The sequence below is a fragment of the Patella vulgata genome, chromosome 7 (genome assembly GCF_932274485.2).
Source record: "Patella vulgata chromosome 7, xgPatVulg1.2, whole genome shotgun sequence".
NCBI classification, from domain to species: domain Eukaryota; kingdom Metazoa; phylum Mollusca; class Gastropoda; family Patellidae; genus Patella; species Patella vulgata.
The window spans coordinates 12,789,808-12,815,743 of record NC_065885.2 but is presented as its reverse complement, the minus strand read 5'-3'; the positions used below and the strand labels follow the sequence as shown (position 1 = coordinate 12,815,743).

Sequence of the window (25,936 nt, the reverse complement as noted above, 5' to 3'; positions counted from 1 at the left end):
AATACACAATTACAATTAATAATCAAGGAAAAAAATGACTGTAAAGATGACATAACTAGGCAAAAATATATCAAGTGGTTCAAGAACAGAACTAATCCAGTAGTCATCATAAACTAAATACTAAGAAAATTCCATCAACATTTTTGTGGAAGAAAAACTGGGTCAATTAATTGAAAACATTAAAATTATCAAAACCAAGAAATTCCTAACTAGCAAAAGTAAAAACGAATGCTCCTGGCAAACACTGTTACAAGAGAAAGTTTCTAGGAAGTGACTTGTTTTGTTGTTACATTTTAAGTGTTTTACTAACGACTAATAACAGATTGAATGGATAATTATTTCCTGTAACATCTTTTATATAAAGTTATTTAATTATATCATCTGATTTTCAGTTACACCCTCTTTTTAGATCTGTCAAAGTAAGTTAGCAATTTCCTTAATGGTTACATTAGTATTGAAAATAAATTGTAATTGAACTTACTTGACAGCTAATCCTAATAAATGTTTATAGAATGACCTGGTAAAATAACATTCTAATAGTTTATTATCATACACAGCTTTAGCTATAATACGTCCAACAAATTTAAAATAGCTGAGATGATTCGAGTTACAGTGTGATGACGGGTTGATAGTATAGGTAACTCGGTCACCAGGTGATGTACGGAATAAAGCATAATTAGGATTAAATATTTCTCTCGAGATAATCAGGTACCATTCTCTTAATAAACCACCTGCATCCTGGCCTTCTTCACCTGAAATAAACATGTTTAATTGTAATATAATAGTTTACACACACTGGAAGTTACATAAGGTATAACAAGTACAATAATACTATATGGGGACCGAGAGTGAGAAATGGGGTTTAACATCCACCTGACACAAACCAGGACCTTTAGGCACTAATATATGGTTCAATTTTATTTCAATAATTCACTTGCGCGTAGGGGTTTTTAGCAGTGGGAGGAAGACTGTAGAGTTTTCACTACAAAGTTGTCCTTTGTTTAAAGAAAACTGGATGAATTTGAAAATACATATACAATATACAGTTTCTTGACATAAAACACTCTCTACAGGCGCCACCATTTTTAAGCAGGGAACTTAAAAGTAGTTCCAATTCGTCATACAGCAGAGGTGGATAGCACTTTCTACCTTTATCAGGCCAGTGATAACAGGTAGGTTGTACCGATGAAGACTGTCAATTACAATCTCTTTGCCTGGTTCATATTGGTTTTCATCAGTGTTTATGCTTAACATATTTCCGACACAAAGTTAAATAAATATCATGTACAACTTCACAAGTGTTTGACATTTAGTCTGGTAAAACGGCTATATTTTTTCAGCCCCAACTTCAGTGCATGTTAGCCATTTTAACCTTAGAGAAAGCATGTTCCTCGGTTTTACTAAACAATAAATTACCTTCAAAGACAATATAGAATCGTTGTTTCCATTCTTCTGGTGTACGACGGAATAATTCCCGGAACGAATCTTCGAACACGTGTTCTCTTCTCACGTGGACTGGTAAATCTTCACGTCTTAAACCCTCATCATGTTGTTCTAGTTCCTGTCGGAAATATCTTCGTTTTACATCAAAATCAAGAATTCTAGTATGATCTACCAGTACAGAGAAAGGTCCTTCAGCTAATGGTGTTGTTGATTGTCGTAATATCTGATTTAAAACTGTTCGGTGTGTTTCTAGAATAAAACATTTTATGAAACAGACTTATAGAAAATAGTAAACATAATATAATATTCTCTTATTTTCACAAAAATCTACCAATCATGGACACCTTGAAATATTTTTCAGTCAGATTTTCTACATAGGGGGAATTAGGACTTTGGCCACGTGCCACCACTTTTCACATAAATCCTAACCTAGGCCATCTTAATCTGAACAATCCAACTGATCAATGACGCAATACATCAACTCATAGCAAGATGATAGGACTCCTATATATGTAGACTACTGAAATTCAATGATCAAATAACAAGGCCATAACGAATTTTACTTGGGCTATCATTTTTTCATGGCCCCTTTCTTTCCTGTGAGCAATATTACAGTATCCCGGATCCCTTTGGCTCCAGGTTGGGAAACAGGCAAATAATAAGAATTCTTTGGGGCATATTTTATTACCTGCAAATTTAAGGAATTTCTGTGTATCAGGAGGTAGATGAATAATAGACGAAACTGAAGCAACAGAATTTTCACGGGAGAGTAGAAGTGTTTCCTCTGCAGGAAGACCAGGAGAAGGTGATGGTGGTGCCATCTCTAGATTAAGATGAGCCATTTGATCCTCTCGTTTAGGTGCATTAGTATCTGTAGGTTTCAAATCTTTTTCACCTGAAAGTTTAATACAAAGAACGTAAACATCACAGAAATATCCTGACTCTAATTAACTGTTACCTTGTGATTCAGTGATGCATAAGAGAAATGAAACAAAATCAGGTTTAACTTCAAAATTTTCTGCACCAACTTGGATAATAAAGACGGGCATATGCAATACTGTGTGCTATGAGATAAATTTTGTCCAGACAGCAGTGCTTAGGCCTACTCTTATTTTAATTTCAACTGCTAAAGGTTTTTTTTATGTGCATGCCAATTCTTTCTGGTCACAACTGATTTTACCATAGCAAAGATTCTAACAAACCATGAGGACACAGCCTGCCCAAATTTTCTTCACCAATTGAGATAATGAAGACAGGCATATGCAATGCAGTGTGCTATGAGGTTAGGCCTACTCTTATTTTAATTTCAAATTGCAAAGTTTTTTTTTTTTTATGTGCATGCCAATTCTTTTCTGGTCACAACTGATTTTACCATGGCAAAGATTCTCACAGACCATGAGGACACTTTCTGCCCATTTTACAAACAGTACATGACAGAATATAAGAGATATTTTACCAGCATGAACAATAAAGAAAGCTTCTACAGCAGGTTGTAGTATTAATACTGCATGTTGATCTGGTGTTTTAGCTAATTCTGTTAAACAATCTCCCAACATATGCCACAAATCTTCTAGTTGTAACTGTTCACTTAGACGTGGTAATACACAGCTCTTCTCTTCTACTTTCTTCTCTTTACTCTTATCTTGCGATGGTCCTAAAAAAAATAAAATAAAACACAGTTTTACATACAATTAATAGGTCATTTTGGGACTAACACATGGTTCAATTTTATTTCAATAATTCGCTTGTGTCTTCAGCAGTGGGAGGAAACCCACAGGGTTGACAGGCAGCCCTACTCTTTGTCACGTACAACCTAGAAATCGAAACCATGCCCATTGACTCAATGACAGACCTTATGATATACCATGCACATGCTAACCATTTGGCCATCCAACAAAGTATTAATAATATATGCAAGAAGTGTAAAAGTCTATTTCCTACCTGCTTGATCAACATCCATGGGTGTTTCTGTATTTTGTTCTACTGACTGTGTAGCTGTAGTAGAAGGAGTAGTATCGGTACTCGATGAATTAGTTGATATACTAGCTGATTGACTGGTTGATGGTAAACCAAACGCTTCCATGCCACTATCATCCTGAGCTTCTAATGCAGCCATAGCTTCAGCCATACTTAATCTATCACGCGTACCTTGAAATAAACAACCAGTAAATGCTTGTTAAATCAAACAAAATTACACTCTTGTATACCAAAAACCAAGTCAATACTTTTTCTATGGGAACACAATAATCACTATTAAATCTCAGAAATGTCTATTTAGCAAAATTCACAACCACTAAATAGGTTGATGTGTGTACAAAATTTATATTTGTTCATCTGCCATCACAACTTGTAGCTGTATGTCAAAAACCAATCATATTTTATACAGAGAAACAATATGGAGGCGATAGAATCCAGCAGTTGCTAGGCAAGATACACCCACGTTTTGCAAGCGATGCATAGAGAACAAGTTTAAAAAAAAAAAAAAAAAAAAATCCAGGAAGTTATGGTATGAAATGTGTGAATATCGAAATTGACTGAGATGTTTGGTATATAAAGGTAAGTTTTAAGTTTCATCAAAATTCACACTGAAGCGTCATTCCAGTGTAATGGTGATACATTTAAACGTTTTTTACAATCGGATAAAAATTCTGACATCTAGAGGATCCACAAGCAAAAAAACCATGTTTTTCGTACAATCCATGATGTTACAGTCCGATATTTGCAAATATCGCAAGGAACCAAGATCTTTAGATTATAATCATACATTTGAAGTTTCATCAAAATCAGATGAAAACTGACCTCTAGAGTGTCCCCAAGTTAAAAACATGATTTTTCGTACCATCAGGGGCCATAATCCATAAAGTTTCGATCCAATATATGGGAATATTGAAAGGAACTAAGATCTTTTGGAGATAAGCCTATATTTCAAGTTTAGTCAAAATCGGATAAGAATTGTGGCCTGTAGGGTGTCAACAAACAAATTGTGGACAGAGAGATGGATGGACAGCGGCAACAACAATATATGTCTACATGAAAATGTGGGCGTATAAAAATTCTATTAAAAGATGGGACGAAAAATGGTTACATTTTGTTCAGGTGGTGGTGTTCATTGCTACAAAAATAATGTATAACCATTATCAGTAAGGAGGCTGTGGTTGATATAAATCAGAACTATTAAACATACCTTGTTTTTGAGCATTCTTAGCAGCTATTCGAGCAGCTTCTCTAAGTTGTATTATAACCTTTAATACACGTAGAAAGAACTGCTGACTGGATACTTTACTGGTTAACTGTGACATGGACGGAAGTTGTAATTCTCGCCCAGTCTTAAATTTAGCTGGTGCAGCCACTATGATATTGTTACTGGGTGCAAATCTAGGAAAAAAAAAAAGAAAGAAAATCATACTAAACTTCACTCATTAGATTTTAGGCTATTCTGTTCCTACTGCTCTGAGTTTCTTTCAGAACATACATATGTGTATTGCTTAATTAACAGAAGCTTAAATAATCCAAAATCATTTAGTAATTAAACAGAAAACACACATGGTACAATTTGATGAAATATGATTACAGTTTATTACTGAGTGATATTTTAACTAGACTTCTCGAAGTCTTTATCAAGATATAAGACTAAATAAGTCTAGACAAAACGTTGAGCAGTAATAAAGACTACTTGGGGCTTTTTTTATCGACTCGCCAAAATCGATTTGAATTTAGTGGAGATGTCATGTGACAGTATAGTTGATTTCAAATTACTTTGGCGAGTTCGTTAAATGTTCCGATTAGCTGTAAACAATTCTTGTAGCTGGACATAAAAAAAAAAAAACCAAAAAAAAAACCCCACGTGATCACCTGGATCAAATCTCACATAGAGATAATTTGGCGATGTGTGGTAATCGCTTCGGAAATCTGTCAATAAATTCATTGATATGGGTAATCAATTTGAATTAGATGGACATTTAAGATGAAAATTAGATTGAATGCAAATCCCTTTGGCTAATCAGTGGTCGATAAAGTCCTGTGTATAGATTGAAACATGTATTACTTACCTATCAACAAGAACACCTTTAGCAGGTTGACTAGACAATGGTTCAGCATCTCTATCTTCATCTGCTCCTTCATCTTTTAATTTACTGTTCATATGTTGTAACTCAGATAATAAACTCCTGCAACCAATACAATATTTTACAATAAAACAATATTCTCTGTAGCCTTTTCAATAAACATGAAATGTCTTCTTTGAGCGGCATTTAGCATTTGACATACGTAATAATTAGATATTAATTAATCAAGACCATAATCAACTCTCAACGGCATTAGTAGCCTGCGATGGTTATTGGATTAGGTTCCGTTTTCCTGTTTGACTTCCATTCATAATTTAATCATGAAATGGATAATCGAGACTATGTCTTTTATCGTACAGACTTTAGTAATGATGATCGAGGCTAGGCCGAAAATTCAATCGCTAAAATCTTGGTTCATAGTGGATCAATTTGACTGAAATGTTCAGCAAATTGCCTTTACATCATCTAGTTTCTAACTATTATAGTGAGAACTGTCAGCTCTTTATCTAATCTCCCATAATGTATCTTTAAATGAACTTACCAGATATGTGTACTGACTGTCATACCCAGCTCCCTAGCACCTTGTAATAATAACTGTAAAACAGAGTTACGTGTTGCTGGTGTTGCCCATGACAACTGTAATAACAGGTTCGTAGCATCTTCTAAACCTTCTTCAGAACAGGACTTGGATGTTAAAACCTGTAATAAAAACATGGCAATGAAGTAATAATTGACAAATATTAATCATATCTATGGACAAAAACACATCAAGTTTTGCCATGTAATAGTCTTTGGGTTGATGCTGCCAAATTATTCTTTTCCGACAACCTTATCTACCGTAAAACATTAGCCAAAAAAGGAAATCAAGTAGAAATAATAAGCCAAATTTTGTACATCAAAGTAATCCCCGTGGCTGATAATGGAACAGGGAGATTCTGGGGTTTTTTTGTTTTTTTTTTTAAAAAAGGATTTCAAGCCTGGTTTCTCCCCTGTCAGTGATGCAGGATGTAGGACCGGGCAAAAAATAGAAACAAATTGTTTGGCTGGCACGCTAAAAACCAGGTCTGGTGGTGCAGTAGAGAAGACAGGGCAAGAAAAAGAAACAAATTGTTTGGATGGCACGCAAAAAGCAAGGTCCAGTATATAGCACTGAAAGTACTACAATCCTATGACATTTGGAAATCGAACAAAACAGTAGGGTATAATCAGCTGTCCGACTAAAATTTACTCATAGCACACAGTATGGATTATTCCCGCACTGTAACTTGGGTATCATTTAATCTTGTGTATTTAGCATTAATTTCTTTTGCATTCGTTTAAGATCAAATCTTTATTTAAATCACCAAAAATCATCAAATTTGTACACAATTCAAAGCTGAACATTCAATTTTGATAATGAGTGTCCAATTTACAAGCGTAAATCACTGTTCCAAAATAAACAACCCAATTGATTATTGATGAATAATGATTAGTGGTCAGGAAATTAAATACTTGTAAATTGGACATTATCAAAATTAATTTGTCAGCTTTAAACTGGACACAAGCACAAATTCTGTGATTTTTAAACAGAGATTTGATATTAAATGAATGTGAAAGAAATTAGTGCTGAATACACAAGATTAAATGATACCTGGTTTACAGTGTCAGTTATTGCAGAAAAGCAAGATGTTAACACCTATTTCATTCAATGTTGATCTAGAGACCGGTTTAAGGGTATGAATATTACCTGGACAGCTAATTGTAATTCTGTTTCTAATATTGGTACATCATCATCTTCTTTTATTTCTGTATCTTTACTACTTTCACCAATTTCTACATTTATTAATAACATATTGTCAAAATGGCAGTTTATTAATTAGCCATATTAAAGGAGCTAATTCATTTTTTAAAACTTTTATTGTAATTTCTGATCAGTTTTGTTTGTCGAAAAATATGTGAGCTGTCCAGATTGAATGGCAGTCGCTTGCGCTTGGTTAATACAGTCTACTTCATAAGTATGGTTTCACAGTTTGCTTACACAGAGTTTTAAAATTGTGTAATATGTCTTAAATAATGTATGGAGCCCATATTTTCACAGAAAGATATCAGTATTGTTTGGAATAGACCAATAATTTGCGTTTGTATTGTCGAAGAATCAGGATAATATTGAGATAGAGCTTTACCTTCTTTGAAATATAACGCAAAACTTCTATGATAGAAACAACTTTTGTTTAAATCTCACCTGTTTTTATCTCAGTAGGTAGGGGAGCAGATACAGCTGGACCAGTTCTTGTTACAATAGCTGGAGTGGTTGCCATGGCAGTTGCTGAATTAGAGACAGTCGTCATGGAGATGACTCCACTAGACCTATTACGAGCAGATTCTGGAAGACCTATGGACACTAAACCTAAGAGACGTAGCAATCGATCCGTCAATAATTGACTACGACGTATCACAGAATGAGATAGGAAAGCCATCAGCTGACCAATAGGAGATGTGTTATAACTTGTACTAAGCACCTCTACTTCAGAACACGAGTTCGAATGAGTTCTTGGCATACCTTTACCCCGTTTACCACAAGCACTATCAAGACGCACCAATAAGTCCCAAAAATCAGTCTCAGACTTGCTGTCGGATTTATCACCTTTTTCCGATCGTGACAATCTGGGACTAACAGCCCCACCACTACCACTTGATCCACTTTGTTTGGATTTAGATTCAGAGTCTTTTTCCTCATCACATTTCTGTAGGTCTTTCAATCGCGAATTATTAGCACTTGAAGATGGCAGGAACTGTCCTGGGAATATTTTAGCAAGAGATATGAGAGTATCTAACACATGACGACAAACAACCGGTGCAGCTTGAGAATGTATAGAAACAAAAGCATTAGAAGAATTGGTGTGTTTTTTACCAGTTCGTTGAATCTGAAAGACGTTTGCTCGACAACCGAGAGCAGCCTCCTGACTTATGTTCAACCATGAAATTTGATTCCTTTCACTCCGACTGACGGAAGGAGAGTCAGTTTGCATGGCTGATAATTTTTTCAGTTTATTTTTTTCCGGTGTTTTACCTTTTTCATCATTATCCATCTTACAATCACTAGTTTTCTGTAAGATAGAGAGAAGCGCCCGTATAACCCACGCTCTAGTTGGTCCATGATAGCACAAGTTTCTTAAAACACGATGTAATCTATTGGTGTTCAACTTGGGTTCATCCAAAAACAACAAAACTAATAAACAAGTCAGTGACTCGTGATCCAAAAGATGTCGTCCCTTCACTTTCATATTGTTGGCATTGGCGCTGTTTTGTTGAGACATCCTTCCTGATCCCCAGGCCCACTGATTACCACCTCTAGGTGCAGCTCTAATAGCATATCTAGTTCCTAAACGTCCAGCTAATCCTGAAATAAACAGAAGTATTCAATAAGCTTTTTCTTGTATAAACATAAATTAACTAAATCAAGCTCAATTTGTGAGAGAATTGAATAAAGTGTTTTAATTTAGTCGATTATAACATCTGGGCATAAAAGAGAAGGGCAAGCAACTATAAAATTACAAATTTTAAATATTACTCAATACCATTTTTAAACAGAAATAGGGATTACAAATTATACACAGGGCCACCTTAAATTGGGTTGCAATGATGTAACCAACAATCAAGATTCGCCAATAGCCATATCTTAAAGAAAGATAAAAAAAAATAATAAATTATGTTAGTTCTCTTTTAAATCATTTCATGGCATAGATGTCAAATTAGCCAAAGCTTTCACTGTCAACTTCAATAATTTCGTGAAGTAAACCTGCTGATCGTCATTTGGGGGATTCTGAATACTTGAAAATTACATTGTGAAAGCTGGTTCTATTCTGTTCAGCAATGTTCGGCTTCTTCTAGATACGATATATAAACAAGCTGGTGCCACCTATAAGTGTTAGGTGAAATCATTTGATGGGTCTTTTTTAATGTGATCTAATCCAAGCCGCGACATTATCTTGCTTTTGTTGTCAAGATACATTATTTAAGAATTAGATTAAGAACTTAGTTCAAAAATAAATAATGCAAAATGAATATATTGAAAATTTCATATAAATTGCTTTATTCTGAGCCAAGTTATTACTGTTTGTAGTTTTGATAAGATGAATATTGTTGCTTCAATTAAAAGTTAAATAATCAATTTGAGTGCATTTTAAGTAGATTAAGCTTTGAAAAAATCAGATATTATCTGAACAAAACAAATGACGATTAGCAGCATTGAGTTTTAACAAAATCAATTATCATTTATTATAATAAACGATCAAAATATTTCAATATGTAAGGAATCAAGACCATAGGAATCATTGCAACCCTAGAGATAATTATTTCTAAACCTGTATGTCGTAATATAGCAGACAACGAAGCAGCACCCGCTTGCGCGAATAATCTCTCTTGCATCAATCTACGATGTCGGTCTTCCAATTCTCTTCTCAGTTCTTGTGCCTCCGCAGCCAAATCAGTTGGTAATACAGCTATCATACTTTCATCCATGTCAGATAGAACTTGTTGTCGTAATTGAGAAGGTAAAGTAGCGAAGAATCCTGCTGGGTCAATGGGTGTATCTGGATTAGTTTGAGATTGTGTTTGAGCTGCTGCTCGAGCTTGTTCAGCCCTCTGTTGTGCCAAAACCTGAAGAATTGAATAAACAGAATATTACAACATATTCAGCATGAAGTTCAACTAAATAAGGGAAATGAAATGGGCTGTAAGATTGAACTTTTCTGCACCAACTGCACTAATGTAGACGACGATATGCCATGTAGTGTGCTATGTGGGAAGATTTGCAGAGTCAGCAGCTCTGTGGCCTACTCTCTATTTCAATTACTGTCTAGTGTGCTATGAGGGAAGTTTTGCAGAGTCAGCAGATGTGGCCTACTCTCTATTTCAATTACAGTCTATTAGGGGATCTTTAATATGCTGCCGATGGTACATATGATGTCTGTTTTGCAACATCCGAATGACTAGCTGTCTTTCATGAACCAGTCAACATGGGTCAACCAGAATGGAAATCCTGAGGCCATAAAGATACTTTATAATCAGCATGAAGTAAAAGTCTAAGTCTGAATGATTCACAATTAAACAACAAATTGTGCCACAAGAACTTATTTCAAAGACAATCAACTGCAAATTCCAAACAAATCACAAATAATTATTTACCAATCGACTGCAACAATTAAATATTCTAACAGACAATTTAAGAAACATCAAGGAACTAGATTGAGTTAAAACTTGCCTCTTCTTGTATAGCAGGAGGTAAAGCAGCTAAAAACTCAGGATTAACCTCCATGGTACCAGTACTTTCAGCAGCTTGGGCTTGCTGTTGTGCCCTTTGTTGTATTCTCTGCAGGCGTAGTTGTTCAGCTATGACTTCTTGACGGATATTTTCAGGTAGGGCTGCTAGGAAAGATGGATCAACTCCATCAGGAAGATTAGGATCAGAGCTAGATGTACCAGAACTAGGAATGTTTGTAGTAGAATGAATAGTAGATGAAGGTATTGGTCTACCTGCTGTACCAGTTATAGATGTCAAACTGAAATTATCAAAACCATAATTTACCACTGGACGACCATCGTCCCATAAATCAAATTAATCCAGACAATTATTTTGATAATTGTTTACAATCCATTAATACAGTGCATCAGACCTTTAAAGATGGGTTCCCAGAAAAGTATTTATCGGGTGGTTATTTCCAATAAAAGTAGGGTAATTTTGGTATATATGAAAAGTAGAGATATCCAATTTTACTAGAAAAATACTGGATTCCCCGAAAAACACTCATGAAGCGTATACAGGAAAAAAATGTAAGGTTTCCCGTAATCGACGATTAGGAATTTCTGCACGCGTGATGTCAAAGGTCACACGAGAACATTGAGCGCTTGATGTACAAGTTGATAAACTTTATGAAGAGTTAGACGTACAACACTTTGAGATAAAAATGACGGAAAAAGATACGGGTAGTGGATAATCCGAGAATTTAATTAGGATTCGATATTTGTAATCAATAGTAAGCGATAAAAGACAACATCGTCTTATGTATGCAATGAATTCTCCTCTGACTTCCAAGAGAGGTAAGTCACGTGACGTAAACATGACCTGGTTTGATCGAATTTTTATAGCAGGACATTCCTTCGCAATTACAATGTTTGAGAAGGAATTGAAGCAAAGTTATGACAAATTTTTATTCCATATATACCATTTAATCACCCAGTTTGTACGCGGGAACCCATCTTTAAATCTAAGAGTCCATTACCTATATCCTTATTAGGTCATCTTTTTCCTTATTTTGATAAACAAACCTGATGATTACATTTTTAATATACATAAATTATATCAAATATATGTCCAGGGTTTCATTAATGAAGATTAATATCAATATGTAATTCAAATATAGATAACTTACCCAAGTTGTTCAGTAGATGAAGAACTAGATGCTGCCGCTGTACTACTAGCTGTAAAAGAAAAAAACAAGAGATAGATATATATTTATAAACAAGAGGAAATCTGACAACCCATGAGGTTGGACAGGTGACACTACTCCTCGTCACGTACAACTGAGGACTCGAAACCACGCCAGTTGACTGAAGGACAGACCTTATGGTACAACGTGCTTGCGCTGACCATTCGGCCATCACCCCCCTCCCCCCCAACAATATATAATTATAAACACTAAACACAGTATGATTGTTATCAAAAGAAACCATGTAGCAGTGATCCTTAATCTACAATAATAAACCAGTCAACAAAAGGGTTCCCATAAATATTGACCAGGGCTTGTCAGGGGCCTCAATACGCATCCCTGCAGACAGCTGTGTTTCCAAAACTATTTTCGTCGATTTAATACTGTCACCTTTTCTTTTTACGTGCATGCAACATTGTTACCCAGTAACTTGTTTCAGAAAGTTTTTAACCTGATGTACAGAAGAGATGAAATAACTATCGCTTTCTCATCCACACCCCCCCCCCTTTTTTTTTTGCAAGAGTCAAATTGTACTGGTAATTTTAGATTTAATATCCTTACCCAATGCAGGAGAAGCAGAGTTATCTCCCAGTAAAGAGTCTTCAGCATGTGAATTTGGCGGTGCATCATCATCAAATGACAACAGATAAGCTAAATTGGTTTGATTTCCAGTTGGTGCTTCATTTCTACTAATATAACATCATACTCATTTAACAATCATCTCAAACAGATAATATAACATCATACTCATCTCAAACAGATAAAGCTATCCAATGCTATGTCATGTTCTAATCAATTCATTTAATACTTTTTTTTTTCTTTCCAATGATTTGGTTCATCGTACAGCACTTAAAAACTATTCAAACAAACGTGTGAGCACTAATCGAGATTAATAAAGGGAAGTTCACAAATATATATTGTTTAGTTCACAAATATATATTGATTAATCACATGTACACACATACTATGGACTAGGAACCAAGCATGGTTTATTACCGCCATCTTGGATTATGACATAAAAATTCAAGTCAGTAAATCTATGCGCAATTGCCAAAGGAACAAGTATGCCAAGTTTATTGAAAATCATACTTCAATTGGCTGAACAAAAATAAAATGAGTAGCGCTTGGTGCCAAGTTCCTCATCCATAAATATACTATATAATAATGGAATACTTAGTAACGACACAATCATTTTGTATATTAGGTATTTGCACAAAAACGACTTGTGAGATCTAGTTGAAACTTATACTAAGTGTTCTAGTATTATAACAATTATATATACTATATTTAGTACATAAATATACTATACTTACTACATAAATAACTGAAATGTGCAAAACTAAAGAAAACATATGTTACCTTCTAGGAGCTGCTGGCATAATAACAGGAGGACCTTGCAACATTAATGGTGTAACAAAGTTATCTATTGTTCTAGGTACTGTTGATTGTGTTGTGTCACTAGAAACTGTGGTAGTAGTAGTAGTAACTGGTGTTGTAAAGGTACCAGTTATACTAGATAAAGCTGGGGTTTGAACAGACATTGTTACAGTTGTTGTTGGTATTGGTGATGCTAAAACTTCTTCCACAACAACTGATGCTAATCTTTCTACTGCTGCTACAGCTTCACTTACACCTACAAATAAACAACAGTCATTGGTATTATACAGATTTATAACATTCTTAACAGTGAAATTGCAGTGGGGTCACAATTCGGCCAATTCTGAAAACAGTTGTAGCATTAAGCTGTCTTGATTAAAACTAACGTTTCAGCTATGGCGATAGGCAGAGATAATATATTCAATTTGTGCATACCTTGTGGTCCAAAATTCTCTCTCAATTAACACTTTTCTAAAGAGTGAGAGAATTCAATTCTGCAAAGTTCAATCGAGTCAATACAAGAAATTCAGACAACCAAGCATGTACAAATTGACCCAGATATCATCTCACACCCATATATTTTGAACCTAAATAAATTAATTCATGGCAGGACCCCTGATAATCAGTTTATTCTCAACCTGTATCAACATTCAAACTTGAGGCATTTGCCAAACTACTTACTGATCTGTGTACCAGTATTATCAACAGCTGATACTGGTGGTCTTGGTGTTGATGTTATTGATGGTGGATGTGTTACACCAGCTACTGTTGATACACCACCACCTATATCTACAGTACTACCACTTGTTTCACCTCTACTAATAATAGTACTACTAGCCTGTAAATAATAAAAACATATCAATTAGGAGTGGGGTTCAATGTCTTCATTTTCTGTCTAGTCATTCGGATGACGAAAAACAGAGGTCCTGTGTATAGCCTACACTGGGGTGCACGTAAAAGATCCCTTGGCAGTTGGAATTTGATATAAGAGTAGGCCATAGTGCCGCTGTCCGGGCAAAATTTCCCTCATAGCACACTACATGGTGTATGCCCCTCTTCGTTATCCCAGTATAGCAGCAGAACAGTAGGATGTTAAACCCCATTTCATTTCATTTCTTAATTTTCTGCACGGACAGGACTAATGAAGATTTACAGGTTGTGCTATATGGAAAATATAACAAGATATATTTTGAATTACAACTGACAGGGTATCTTTAACATGCTGCAAATTACATACACAGAAATTTGGTTTTTCACCCCATCCGATCAGTTATCGCCTGGCCATGTGTACGGCACCTAGTTAGTCAACCAGGACCACACTCAGCAAATATACAGCTGTTAGGATATAGTTTATATATTCTTCAAATATTTCTCACATCAATAAATGGCTTCACATGTAAATGATCATACCTCAGATGCAGGTGCATTTACATCATTTTGTTTTTCCTGTTTTTCTTTCTCTTTTTTAGCAGCTTCCTCTTCTGCAGTTTTATGTCTTACTTCTCTTCTTTCAGATAGTTCATCATCTCTATGTTTGACCAGGTTGTCTATAATACCAGGCTTCAATACTACAAATATAAATCAAACGCATACAAATATAACATAGACACACAAAAATCTAACATCAATGTAAATTATTTATAGGTTTTAACACGAAAGATACATGTGATTTAACGTCTTTTCTGCATCGAATGTGCTAAGGAAGACAGTCATATGCCATACACAGCGGTGCTATGAGGGCTAAATGGAGAGAACACGGACCCAACCATCAGACTTTAGGTTTTTTTTTTTTTTAACTCCTTGTTAAGTATAACCAGCAGTTGCCAGGTAAGATACGCCCACATAATAATAATAATAATAATAAAAGCAGTGATTTTTCGTACAATCAGGGGTGATAATCCAGGAAGTTATGGTCTGATATGTGTGAAAGGAACCAAGATCTTTGGCTCATAAACATCCCTTTCACGATTCATCAAAATCAAATAAAAATTGTGACCTCTAGAGTGTCCACAATCTTGGTATTATACTATTTGAGTACAAGTGGCGGCAATTTTGTGGGCAGTTTTGGTCCGACTTGCACGAAATTGGAACTCAACCAACATTATGGTGTAAGTGTAATAGAACTTTTTTGTATTTTTTAGGATAAAAGTTGTGACCTCTAGAAGAACCTCAAGCTAAAAACACGATTTTCCGTACAATCAGGGGCCATAATGAGGAAATTATGATCTGATATGCGCGCATATTAAATGCGTTTCAATGAAACAGATGAAAATTGTGACCTCTATGAAGAATACGGAACGCCTTAGACATTTAATTTGGTGAATAATAACGAATCTTACCATTAACACAATCGTGAACACTATCAGCATCTAAAACTTTAGTTTCTTCCGTCCATCTTGTCAACGTAGAGGGTATACACGATAAAACCCCTGTACCAGCTGCTCCACTTTCAGGATATGGATCCTACAAACAAAATGACTTTAATATACCATACATGGATTTCATGCAATAATTTGAAAAATTGACGAGACTTACCTTGGTACAGTTGAAGTCAATTTTAAATTATGTGAGTCATAGGACTCACTGTAGGGATTAAATGAGAGTGTAGCACGTGCCGCAGATTGTCAGTCTTTAAAGTAACAAAAATATATAAGATTGAACAAATTTTTTTTTTTTTTTTTTTTTTTATTTATAGTAGATTCGGATTCCATTTTATCATGAAATAAACTTGTATGTGCACAGCTTACACAAGCTGGCAAAATTGTAGGGATGGGCGGGAGGCATTTAATCCCTACAGTGAGTCCTATGACTCACATAATTTAAAATTGACTTCAACTGTACCAAGGTAAGTCTCGTCAATTTTTCAAATTATATTTCGTCATATCACTTCCGGTCATAAATGAGACTTCAAAGCTGGTGAAATCTTTATATTTGGCATATTACATACATATAGTAACAAAGAAACAATAAGATTGGCAATTTTAGTTTATTCTTTGAGTACTGTATCCACAAATCTAGAATTTGCAGTAGATATTATATCCTTCTTATAAAATTTGAAAAAAGTTCCTGCATTGCTCCAGCCACCAGCATGCAGAATATCCTGAATAGGAACAGAGTTTTTATGAGCCTTAGAACATACGGCTGACCTCACTGTATGTGAACCATAAACATTGGTGTCTATATCAGAACGTTCCATCACAGTTTTAATCCATCTAGACACTGTGTCCCGGGACACTTTTTTATGGGGTTTAATAAAGCTCAAAAATAATGAAAACTCGTTTTTACGAATATCTACTGTTCTTTGTAAATATTCTTTCATGGCAGTATATACACACAACCTCCTATCTGGAGGGTAAGCTTTCATTGACACACATTTAACACTAGCACATGGTCTGCTCTGTTTTTGTAAACCACTGAGTTCAAAAGAAAATTCACATTTAGTTTTAACCATATTCTTTATAGATAAAAGATGAATAGCATGTACTCGTAACACATTTGTCAGTGCAATTAGCATTGTAAGTTTCAGAGTTAAGTCTTTCAAACTCAAGTCCTTCACTGGCGAAAGCTTCTTCAAGTAAAGCAAAACTTTACCTACATCCCATGTCACCATATGTCGCGGTTTCGAGGGTCTCAAATTAAACACACCCCTCATAAATTTTGATATAACTGGATGAGTTCCAACAGAATGTCCTTGAATAATGATTCCCATCGCTGATAATGCGGACCTTGCTGTGTTTAGGGAGCTATAACTTAACCCAGTTTCAAAAAGTTCTGTGAGAAAACTTGTAACATCTGCTATAGATGATTGAATGATACTAATCTTCTTTTTACCACAGTATTGTATCCATCTCTTAATGAACACGGAATATTGTTTTTTAGTCCCAGTTTTCCAGGAAGCCAGGAGAATTCTTGTAGACTGTTCAGAAAGACCTTGTTCTTTATATGATTTCCGGAGACATGGCAAGCGATCAATACCAACTTTCGTCGAAGAGGATGGCTCTGATTCTATTTGTGTGTCAATGTCAGCAAGTCTTTCATTTTCGGAATCAGTAGAGGTGGATGAATAAGTAGTTCCATTAGATGGACAAACCAAACTTGGGTTGGCCATAGAGGGGCAATAACTATGCCTGTAGCTTTGTCCTCTCGTATCTTCTTGATACAGCGTCCCAATAGGCTGAAAGGAGGAAAAATATATACACACTCAAATTGATTCCAATCAACTGTAAATGAATCCACGAATAAAGATTCTGGGTCTGGACTCCAAGATGCAAAACAAGACACTTGTTTATTGAGCCTTGAAGCAAAGAGATCAATTGTTGGAGTGCCAAATTTTTGACATATAGATTGAAATATTGATGGCTTCAATTTCCATTCAGTGCGGTCATTGAAAACCCTTGAGCAGAGATCAGCATCAGTGTTTGATTTTCCTGCAATATGAGAGGCAGAAATCCACAAATTATGGTCTATACACCAAAACCATATTTTCCTAGCTGCCAAGTTACAAGATGCAGACTTCATGCCACCCATATTGTTGATATAGCTGACTGCTGTTGTGTTATCACACAAGATCTTCACATGCATAAACGGCTGCAAATGAGTTTTAAACGATTTTAGGGCAAATAAAACAGCCAACATTTCTAGATAATTGATATGATTCTGTTTCTCTGAACATGTCCATTGTCCCCCTGTTTTAGCAACAGATTCCAAAACAGCTCCCCATCCTTGGAGGGAAGAGTCTGTTGTTATTGTGATATTTGGATTTCCATGCGAGATATGGCGTATCTGACTATGTATATTTGTATACCACCAAGCAAGTTCAGACTGCATATCATGTGTGATAAGAACAAAATTATCAAAGTTACCTTGCTTTTCCCTTAGAGCCTGTACCTTACTCGACTCCAAAATTCGATAAAATAATGGCCCGTATTCTACGGCCGAAAAACTTGATATGATAAGACCAATAACATGAGCCAAATCACGAATAGTAACTTTAACTTTCTTTGAAATTCTTAAACACTCATCTGCAATGTAAGCTTTCTTGTTCTCTGGAAGAAAAACAGTCATACTACTAGAATCAATCACATTACCTAGAAACGTAACTTGTTTTGATGGTTGAAAAACACTCTTGTTTGGATGAACCATAAAACCTAACTTTTCTACCAAATTAACAGTGGTCTGTACACTGTGGTTACATTCATTTTCAGATTCTGCTAACAAAAGACTATCGTCAATATATCCTGAGCACAGAATGCCTGCGTTTCTAAGCGACGAATAAACTGGTTTCATAAGCTTAGTAAATAGTAGGGGCGCCAGAGAATAACCATTTGGCAAGCATGTATACTGAAATATTTTCCCCCCCCATAGGAAACGAAAATATCTCTGATCTTCCTCAGCTATACTGACAGAATAGTATGCGTGTCGGATGTCAATCGTGCTCATAAAACAATCTTTTGAGACCAAGTTAAGGGTAGATTCGAATGTATCCATTTTAAAATGGCGATAAGGTACAAACTCATTGAGTTTCTTTAAGTTCAAAATCATGCGAAACTCTCCATCTTTCTTAGGCCTTACAAAAATTGGCGAAAGAAATTGATTTGACTGAGGGGTTACCTCAATAAGAACCTTAGTTTTGACCATATTAGAAATTTCTGATTCAATAGCTTCACTCTCTCGAGTGTTAAATTTAGGTTCAAATTTAAAGTTATGTTGATTTGGAGAGATCCCATCTATAAATTCAATGTGACAGTGTTTTACTATATCTAGAACATGAGGGTCAGAAGTTATTTCCTTCCATGCCGAGGAAAAATATTTCAAGCGCCCTGCCGAGAAACTCACCTTATTAGTTGAGTCTATTGACTTTTGCTTCTCAGATTCTGGGGCATACTGCCCCGCCTGTAGTTTTTTGTAGAGTACTTGACATTAGCTTGTGCTTGTGGATACATGGCACGACCTCTGCCTCTTCCATATCGCCCTCTAGATCTACCTCTCCAGGGTCTACCTCTTGAAAATGAACTTCTTTGGGGATAGTTCTGTAATTTCTGGCCAATGCGACTGCAGTCGGCTATTTCTTTGGCTAACTTAGGCACATCATCTCCAAATAAAAAAGTGGTGAAAGGCTGTGACTGTGCACACAAGTGCGAAAATTCTGGGCGTAGATCAGCCTTTATGAAGTCCCTTCTAGTAAGGTTGATTTGACGGTTTGAGTGACCCAAAAGGGCTAAACTGTCGTTCAGTTTATCTATAATATCTGGTATGGCTGTACTCGGCAAGTTAGAAGTATCGGCTAGATCTGCAAGAGAATCTACTGCTTTACTCAATATGATGGCAGACTTGATAACCGAACTTTCAATGGCCTGCATTTTCCGATCAGAACTCCTCGATTCTGGTGTCATAATGTCCCATACTAATTGGTTTGTTTTTACCAGTACCAAACCATCACAATTTTTCGGACGGGCTGTAACTTCATCCTTAGTTAGAGCATTGTACTGGTCCTCACTCATACCATTTTTGAAAAGTTCATTTACATTATTAGCCAGTACTACATCAACATTTTTGTCAACGACAGAGTCAGACGGTTTGAAACGTTTTGACATTAATGAAAACCTATTCTCGGTATCACCACCATAATCATCCTTTGAGGGTGACGGACCTAATTTCCGTTTATGGCCAGGATGGTTTTGGCTAGGATCAATATAAGATTCCTCGTCAGTTTCAAGTTCATATTGCTCATCATATTCTTCTTCATCATAATATGATTGATTTTCTAAGGTAACAAGTCTGGCGGCTTGTTCTCCTTGTTTTTCCTGAATGTCTTTCAGAATTTTTATTATTTCAGTATTGCCGGTCGAATGAGTCGATGAATCTCTTGAAGATTTTTTACTGCTTCTCTGACCAGCGTGCAGTTTAGAACCAGAAGTTGACGGTAAAGGTGAAGCTAAAGTCGAGGCGATTTTTGACTTCGTCAGCTGACTCGCCATTACCGGAGTTTTATCACATTTCTCCTTAGATTTTTGGGTAGAAAATTCCGTATAAACATCGGTACTATCCTCTAATAAGGCTGGGTTTAAATCTTCCCATCCCAAATCAACTTTACCAACCGACGAGCTTCTCAAGTTCTTTTTCTGTTTGTCGTCCGCCATCTTGCCACAAACGAGTCCGCGACTCGTGCAAGTTTACGATAGTCGTAAAAGAAAAAATATTTATTTCTTTCAAGAAAGAAAATCAATGCGGCAGACAAAAAACAAATAAATGACTTAGTATAAAGCCTTGAACAACTGAGAAAAGACTTAGTGCGGCAAATAGAAGACCACGTCTTCTTCGTTCAAGTGTAAACGCTACAATGACAATCTGCGGCACGTGCTACACTCTCATTTATGACCGGAAGTGATATGACGAAATATAATTTGTCATCATTTATCAGCTCTTAACCATACAAATAGTTAACCATGCATTTTAATTAAGAAATTCTAACAGTTTAAAAATGCTCATCCTTTATCTCGTCACTTTATACCGCAAACAAATGATATTTTTATGGGCAACCAATTCAGGAATTACAGATTTCAGACGTTGTATTTGCCATGTGGAAGTTTATAAGATTAAATAGGTTTGTAGATTACCATAGTATGTTTTAAAACTGGTTTTGAGGTTTTTTTATAAACTAAGTGCCAGTCCATGAGAAAACCATGCAGAAATCAGGAAATCAAATGAAATCATATTTAACGTCCTACTGTTCTGCTCCTATAATTGGCTAATGAAGACTGCCATACGCCATACAGTGTGCTACGAGGGAAATTTTGCCCGGGCAGTGGCACTATGGCCTACTCTTATATCGAATTCCAAATGACAAGGGATCTTTTACGTGCACGCGGATTTCTACACTAGACCTCGGTTTTTCGTCCTGTCCAAACGAATAGACAGCTGGCCGTGTCAGGCCCTCCATCCTGCATCACTGACAAGGGGAAACCACGCCGGAAAACCTGGAAGAACTTTCTACAAATTGAAACAAGGGTCTCAACTCTGGAAGTAATCCCAACGAACTTTTGCGACCAATGCAGGAATTGAACACGTGACCTCTAGACTAGCATGTCAGAGTCTTAGCCACCGCAGACATCAGGAAGGTGAAGGTGAGGGGTCGGTTCACTCCACTCATATTCACAGGATTTGACAGACAAACACTTAATAATATTACTAAGATCTTTACCTGGAAGAGTTCATCAAAGATATCTTCTTCTGGTCTTGATATAATACATCTATCATCATTTGCTAATACAACTCTAGTATGTGTTGGTCCACTAGATTGAGTAGTTAATGTATTAGTTAGTTGTAAAATATCAGCAGCTGTTGTTGGACCCAATAACCTACATAAATAAATTGGGTCAAATTATATTCTGAATTTAGGATACAACAATCTGATTAAAATACAGATCTTATTTCATTTTTCAATTTACATGTTTTTACTACACTAGGATCTGGAAGAGTTGTTATATTACTGGCATCCTGGTTAAAGTGAGGGATTAGCCAATGAAACGGTCTGTCACTGCAAGTGATGCACAGAACTGTGGGTAAACCACTAGAAATGTCAACGCTGATTGATTAATCATTGTCTGACATCATAGGGTCAAAGGCCGCCCATACGACCTCTCACGCGACCTTCTAATACAACCGGTCAGATCTTCATGTAGTGTAGGCCATCGGAAGTATAAAACAACAAAATGAAATATAGATCTGTATTGTAATCAGCTTGAGGATACAAGTAAAGACTGACAAGTCTACCAATTCTAATTGATAATAGCTCAAATAAACTGGTGAAATTATATCCTGTGTTTATGAAAATATAGTTTACACATGCAAAGTTTACACATTCTAAAGAGTAACAGTGTGACACTTCAATCATCTGATGAAGTGAAATAAAATCAAACAAGTTTACTTATACAGCAATCTAGCAGCTTACTCTTTTAATTATAACATGTCATAGTATCTTTAACAAGGCACCTATTTATATATGTCTCATTAGATTTATTAGCCACCACCTAGACAGCCTTCTAACACCGTAAATGTGAAATCATGTAATGGGGTTGAATGTCTAACGTTTCTGTAACAGCCAGGTTATTGTAGACAGACATAATTCAATGGACTTTGGGGAAAATTTGGTTTGGTCAGCGGCTTTTCAGTCTACTCTTTATTTCCAGACAATAGTATTCACGACTTCTAATTTTGTTCATACCATCCAAAGAACTAGATACTTTTTGTTGCCAACCCACCCTCCTACCAGACTGGTAAATCATGAGGCACTCACTCTCTGTCTACAACAGGATTGAACCTCTGACTTCCTGGTTAGCTATACTAACCAAACCATTGTTACACCCTACAAGAAATGACAGTGACCAAGAAGAAATGTTTTACAAACCTTTGTAATATAACCGGAGGATTGGGTTGTCGTGTAGTACCAGATGGTAGATTAACGTGTAACGTCTGTGTATTAGCGTTAAATCTGTACGATCCTCTCTGTCTATTACCCCGATGTACTCTAGCCACACTCATCATACTAGCAGCGTCCGCGTTTCGAATTAACAGAGGATGAGCTGATGGAACATTACCTGGTGCTGGTGGTAAAGATGGAACTGCAATAAAATAATTGTAAACAAGCGCTATGAGCACGACTATATGTGGAATCAGCACGATATAAATAGACTTATTATTATTATTATTATTTATCCTTCAACAACAAATTGGATACTTTTTTCAGGTCCTACTAATCACAGACGAGTGTATTTTGGTCAATAGCGTCCAAAGTATTACAAAAAAGTCACTGAAAAACAGGGATATGTTATCGATATGCATACTCTACACATCATATCCAAAATATAAATGATTTCATAAGAGGAATATGCATATCTATTACATATCCTTACTTGTCGGTCATTTTTTGTTATGCGCAATTGTGAAAAGGAAAAAAAAGAAAACGCCCTTGTGAGCGATTAGAAGGACAGATTTTTTCAATTCCCTCACATTCTTTAAATTGAAAATTTTACAAATTACAGTTTTTTAATATTTCTAATTGCAATATTTTAAAGATTTTTAATTTAGTATAAAAGTAAAGATTATATTTTCAGATTGTTTAATCCATAATGGAATAATAATTCTGAATGCATAGTGGTTTTACTTAGGCTTAGCATGGCTTCCCAATACATATTAAGTGATTTTACTCGTGCTTTGCATGTCTTCCAATAACCATTCAGAAAGTGATATTACATAGGCTTTGCAGGTTTCTCAATATCTATATTCAGAAATAAACTGATTAAAAATAGTGAACTAACCTGCAGCCTCATTACCATTATCAGCATCATGCATTAGAGATGGTAACTGGTACGTACGTAACTGTGTATTATCATTAAAGATAATATGTTGATTTCCATTTCCATTACCTAATTAAATGAAAATTACAAAATTGAAGAATGTGTTAAAATGATACATGCATTTACCATTAGTTATTACTATAATAAAACATAATTTGTTGGCCATAGATTAAGTTATGAGAAATCAAAAGCAACTGAAGAAAGCCAACGGTCGAATCAAACTTGCTTTGAGCATTTTTTTTTTATTTAATCCATAATAAATACATACAGTAGAAATTTTTTCACAGATGAAAGAGAAAATGGGGTTCAATGTCCATTCAACAGAAATGGGTCATTTCAGGACTAACATATGGTTCAATTTCATTTTAATAATTCGTTTGCACGTAGTAGATTTTAGTAGATAGAGGAAACCAGAGATCCAGTAGACAATCCACAAGGCTGGGCAGGCCACGCTACTTGACAGATCTTATGATCCAATGTGTTACACCACTCGACCACCCATAGATGAAACATGACAATATAATGAAGTGAGTACCTGAAGGAAACATGTCATCCATATGAATCAAGAAATCATCATCTAAACCTGGTGCTACAGAATTCTCTACATCTTGATAATCATCATCATCGGCTTCCATATCAGAACCCTATAATTATAATATATTATTCAAATCTATAATCATTCTAAATATTGTAAATCTTTTAGGTCCAGATACTGTGTACAATTTGTACCATTCCCATTTCAAAATATTAAGCAGAAGTCAATTGGTTCACTAATTCTAATTTCTATTTTGGATTAACTGTTGTCAGTGAAACCCAAAATGGATCTTTCTGTGGACCTAAATTTTTAAATCTAAAAGGTAACCGGCTCCATTTTTATGCAGTTCACAGTGTGGTCAAATCACAGACGATATATACCAGCGGCTGCCAGGCAGGATACGCCCACATTTTTGAGAGATGGATAGAGAACAAGCTAAAAAGAAAGCGATTTTTCGTACAATCAGGGGACATAATTCAGGAAGTTATGGTCCGATATGCACGAATATCGAAAGGAACCGAGATCTTTGGATTATAAACTTACATTTAAAATTTCAACAAAATCGGATAAAAATTGTGACCTCTATAGGGTCCACAACCTTGATATACCATATTTTTACTCTAATTGAGAACGAATGGCGGCCATTTTGTCTGTCAATTTTGGGCCGATTTTCATGAAATTCGAACTCATTCATCCTCAGGGTATAATGGTGATATATTAATACGGTTTTTTAAATCGGATAAAAATTATGACCTCTATAGGGTCCACAAGCTAAAAACGCGATTTTTCGTACAATCAGGGGCCATAATTCAGGAAGTTACGGTCCGATATGGGCGAATATCAAAAGAAACCGAGATTTTTGGGTTATAAACTTACATTTCAAGTTTCAACAAAATCGGATAAAAATTGTGACCTCTATAATGGTGATATATTAATACGGTATTTTAAATCGGATAAAAATTATGACCTCTATAGGGTCCACAAGCTAAAAACGCGATTTTTCGTACAATCAGGGGCCATAATTCAGGAAGTTATGGTCCGATATGCACGAATATCGAAAGGAACCGAGATCTTTGGATTATAAACTTACATTTCAAGTTTCAACAAAATCGGATATACCATATTTTTACGCTAATTGAGAACGAACGGCGGCCATTTTGTCTGTCAATTTTGGGCCGATTTTCATGAAATTCGAACTCATTCATCCTCAGGGTATAATGGTGATATATTAATACGGTTTTTTAAATCGGATAAAAATTATGACCTCTATAGGGTCCACAAGCTAAAAACGTTATTTTTTGTACAATCAGGGGCCATAATTCAGGAAGTTACGGTCCGATATACGCGAATATCGATAGGAACCGAGATCTTTGGGTTATCAACTTACATTTTAAGTTTCAACAAGCCAACAGTGAGGCTGATGTCCCCCGCCGAAATAGGAAAATAATTAGAGGACACATATAAATTTATCACAAATTATCTTTTACAAAGTATTGAACAATCAAACAGTATATCTTTACTTATAGTCTAACAATCAAAGTAGGAGAGTTATTGTTTTCCAAAGTCTCGACCAATCAAATTGCGTATCGCTCTGCTTACCCTGAGCAGAAAATGCTCATTATCAAACTTAGTCAAGGTATTACTGTAATGGACTATACACCAAGTTTCATCAATCTCACTTAATTAGAACTAAAG

At 35.6% G+C, this 25,936-nt stretch overlaps 2 protein-coding genes across 4 annotated transcripts in view; both read right to left on the bottom strand.

Annotated features, from left to right (window-relative positions):
* LOC130013568 (E3 ubiquitin-protein ligase HUWE1-like) overlaps positions 1 to 25,936 on the bottom strand; it is a 33,445-nt gene that overhangs the window by 5,766 nt on the left and 1,743 nt on the right. Inside the window, exons 3-24 of the mRNA XM_056102275.1 lie at positions 24,242 to 24,350; positions 23,668 to 23,775; positions 22,758 to 22,971; positions 21,552 to 21,708; positions 15,691 to 15,814; positions 14,762 to 14,919; positions 14,033 to 14,189; positions 13,334 to 13,607; positions 12,536 to 12,663; positions 11,918 to 11,966; positions 10,750 to 11,047; positions 9,851 to 10,145; positions 7,729 to 8,886; positions 7,234 to 7,319; positions 6,049 to 6,206; positions 5,493 to 5,609; positions 4,628 to 4,818; positions 3,385 to 3,591; positions 2,900 to 3,097; positions 2,132 to 2,338; positions 1,417 to 1,692; positions 482 to 752 (exon numbers count right to left, since the gene is read on the bottom strand). Of these exons, the coding sequence (XP_055958250.1) occupies positions 482 to 752; positions 1,417 to 1,692; positions 2,132 to 2,338; positions 2,900 to 3,097; positions 3,385 to 3,591; positions 4,628 to 4,818; positions 5,493 to 5,609; positions 6,049 to 6,206; positions 7,234 to 7,319; positions 7,729 to 8,886; positions 9,851 to 10,145; positions 10,750 to 11,047; positions 11,918 to 11,966; positions 12,536 to 12,663; positions 13,334 to 13,607; positions 14,033 to 14,189; positions 14,762 to 14,919; positions 15,691 to 15,814; positions 21,552 to 21,708; positions 22,758 to 22,971; positions 23,668 to 23,775; positions 24,242 to 24,350 (4,940 nt within the window). The remainder of the gene's footprint in view (positions 1 to 481; positions 753 to 1,416; positions 1,693 to 2,131; positions 2,339 to 2,899; positions 3,098 to 3,384; positions 3,592 to 4,627; positions 4,819 to 5,492; positions 5,610 to 6,048; positions 6,207 to 7,233; positions 7,320 to 7,728; positions 8,887 to 9,850; positions 10,146 to 10,749; positions 11,048 to 11,917; positions 11,967 to 12,535; positions 12,664 to 13,333; positions 13,608 to 14,032; positions 14,190 to 14,761; positions 14,920 to 15,690; positions 15,815 to 21,551; positions 21,709 to 22,757; positions 22,972 to 23,667; positions 23,776 to 24,241; positions 24,351 to 25,936) is intronic.
* On the bottom strand, positions 17,373 to 20,680 carry LOC130013569 (uncharacterized). Of its 3 annotated transcripts, XR_008788754.1 has the most exons (3): positions 19,187 to 20,680; positions 18,214 to 18,396; positions 17,373 to 17,525 (listed from the first exon to the last, which is right to left on the bottom strand). XR_008788754.1 is itself a non-coding variant. In XM_056102276.1 (2 exons), exon 1 carries the CDS (start codon positions 20,488 to 20,490, stop codon positions 19,201 to 19,203), a length of 1,290 nt encoding a protein of 429 aa, XP_055958251.1. In that variant the 5' UTR covers positions 20,491 to 20,680; the 3' UTR covers positions 17,373 to 18,396; positions 19,187 to 19,200. The 3 variants fall into 3 exon arrangements, 2 of the variants coding, with proteins under 2 accessions (XP_055958251.1, XP_055958252.1); XM_056102276.1 differs by having other exon boundaries at positions 17,373 to 18,396; XM_056102277.1 differs by lacking the exon at positions 18,214 to 18,396.

Excerpts from the sequence above, each read along its gene's own strand:
- LOC130013569 (XM_056102276.1), bottom strand. The coding sequence starts at position 20,490 with ATGGCGGACGACAAACAGAAAAAGAACTTGAGAAGCTCGTCGGTTGGT.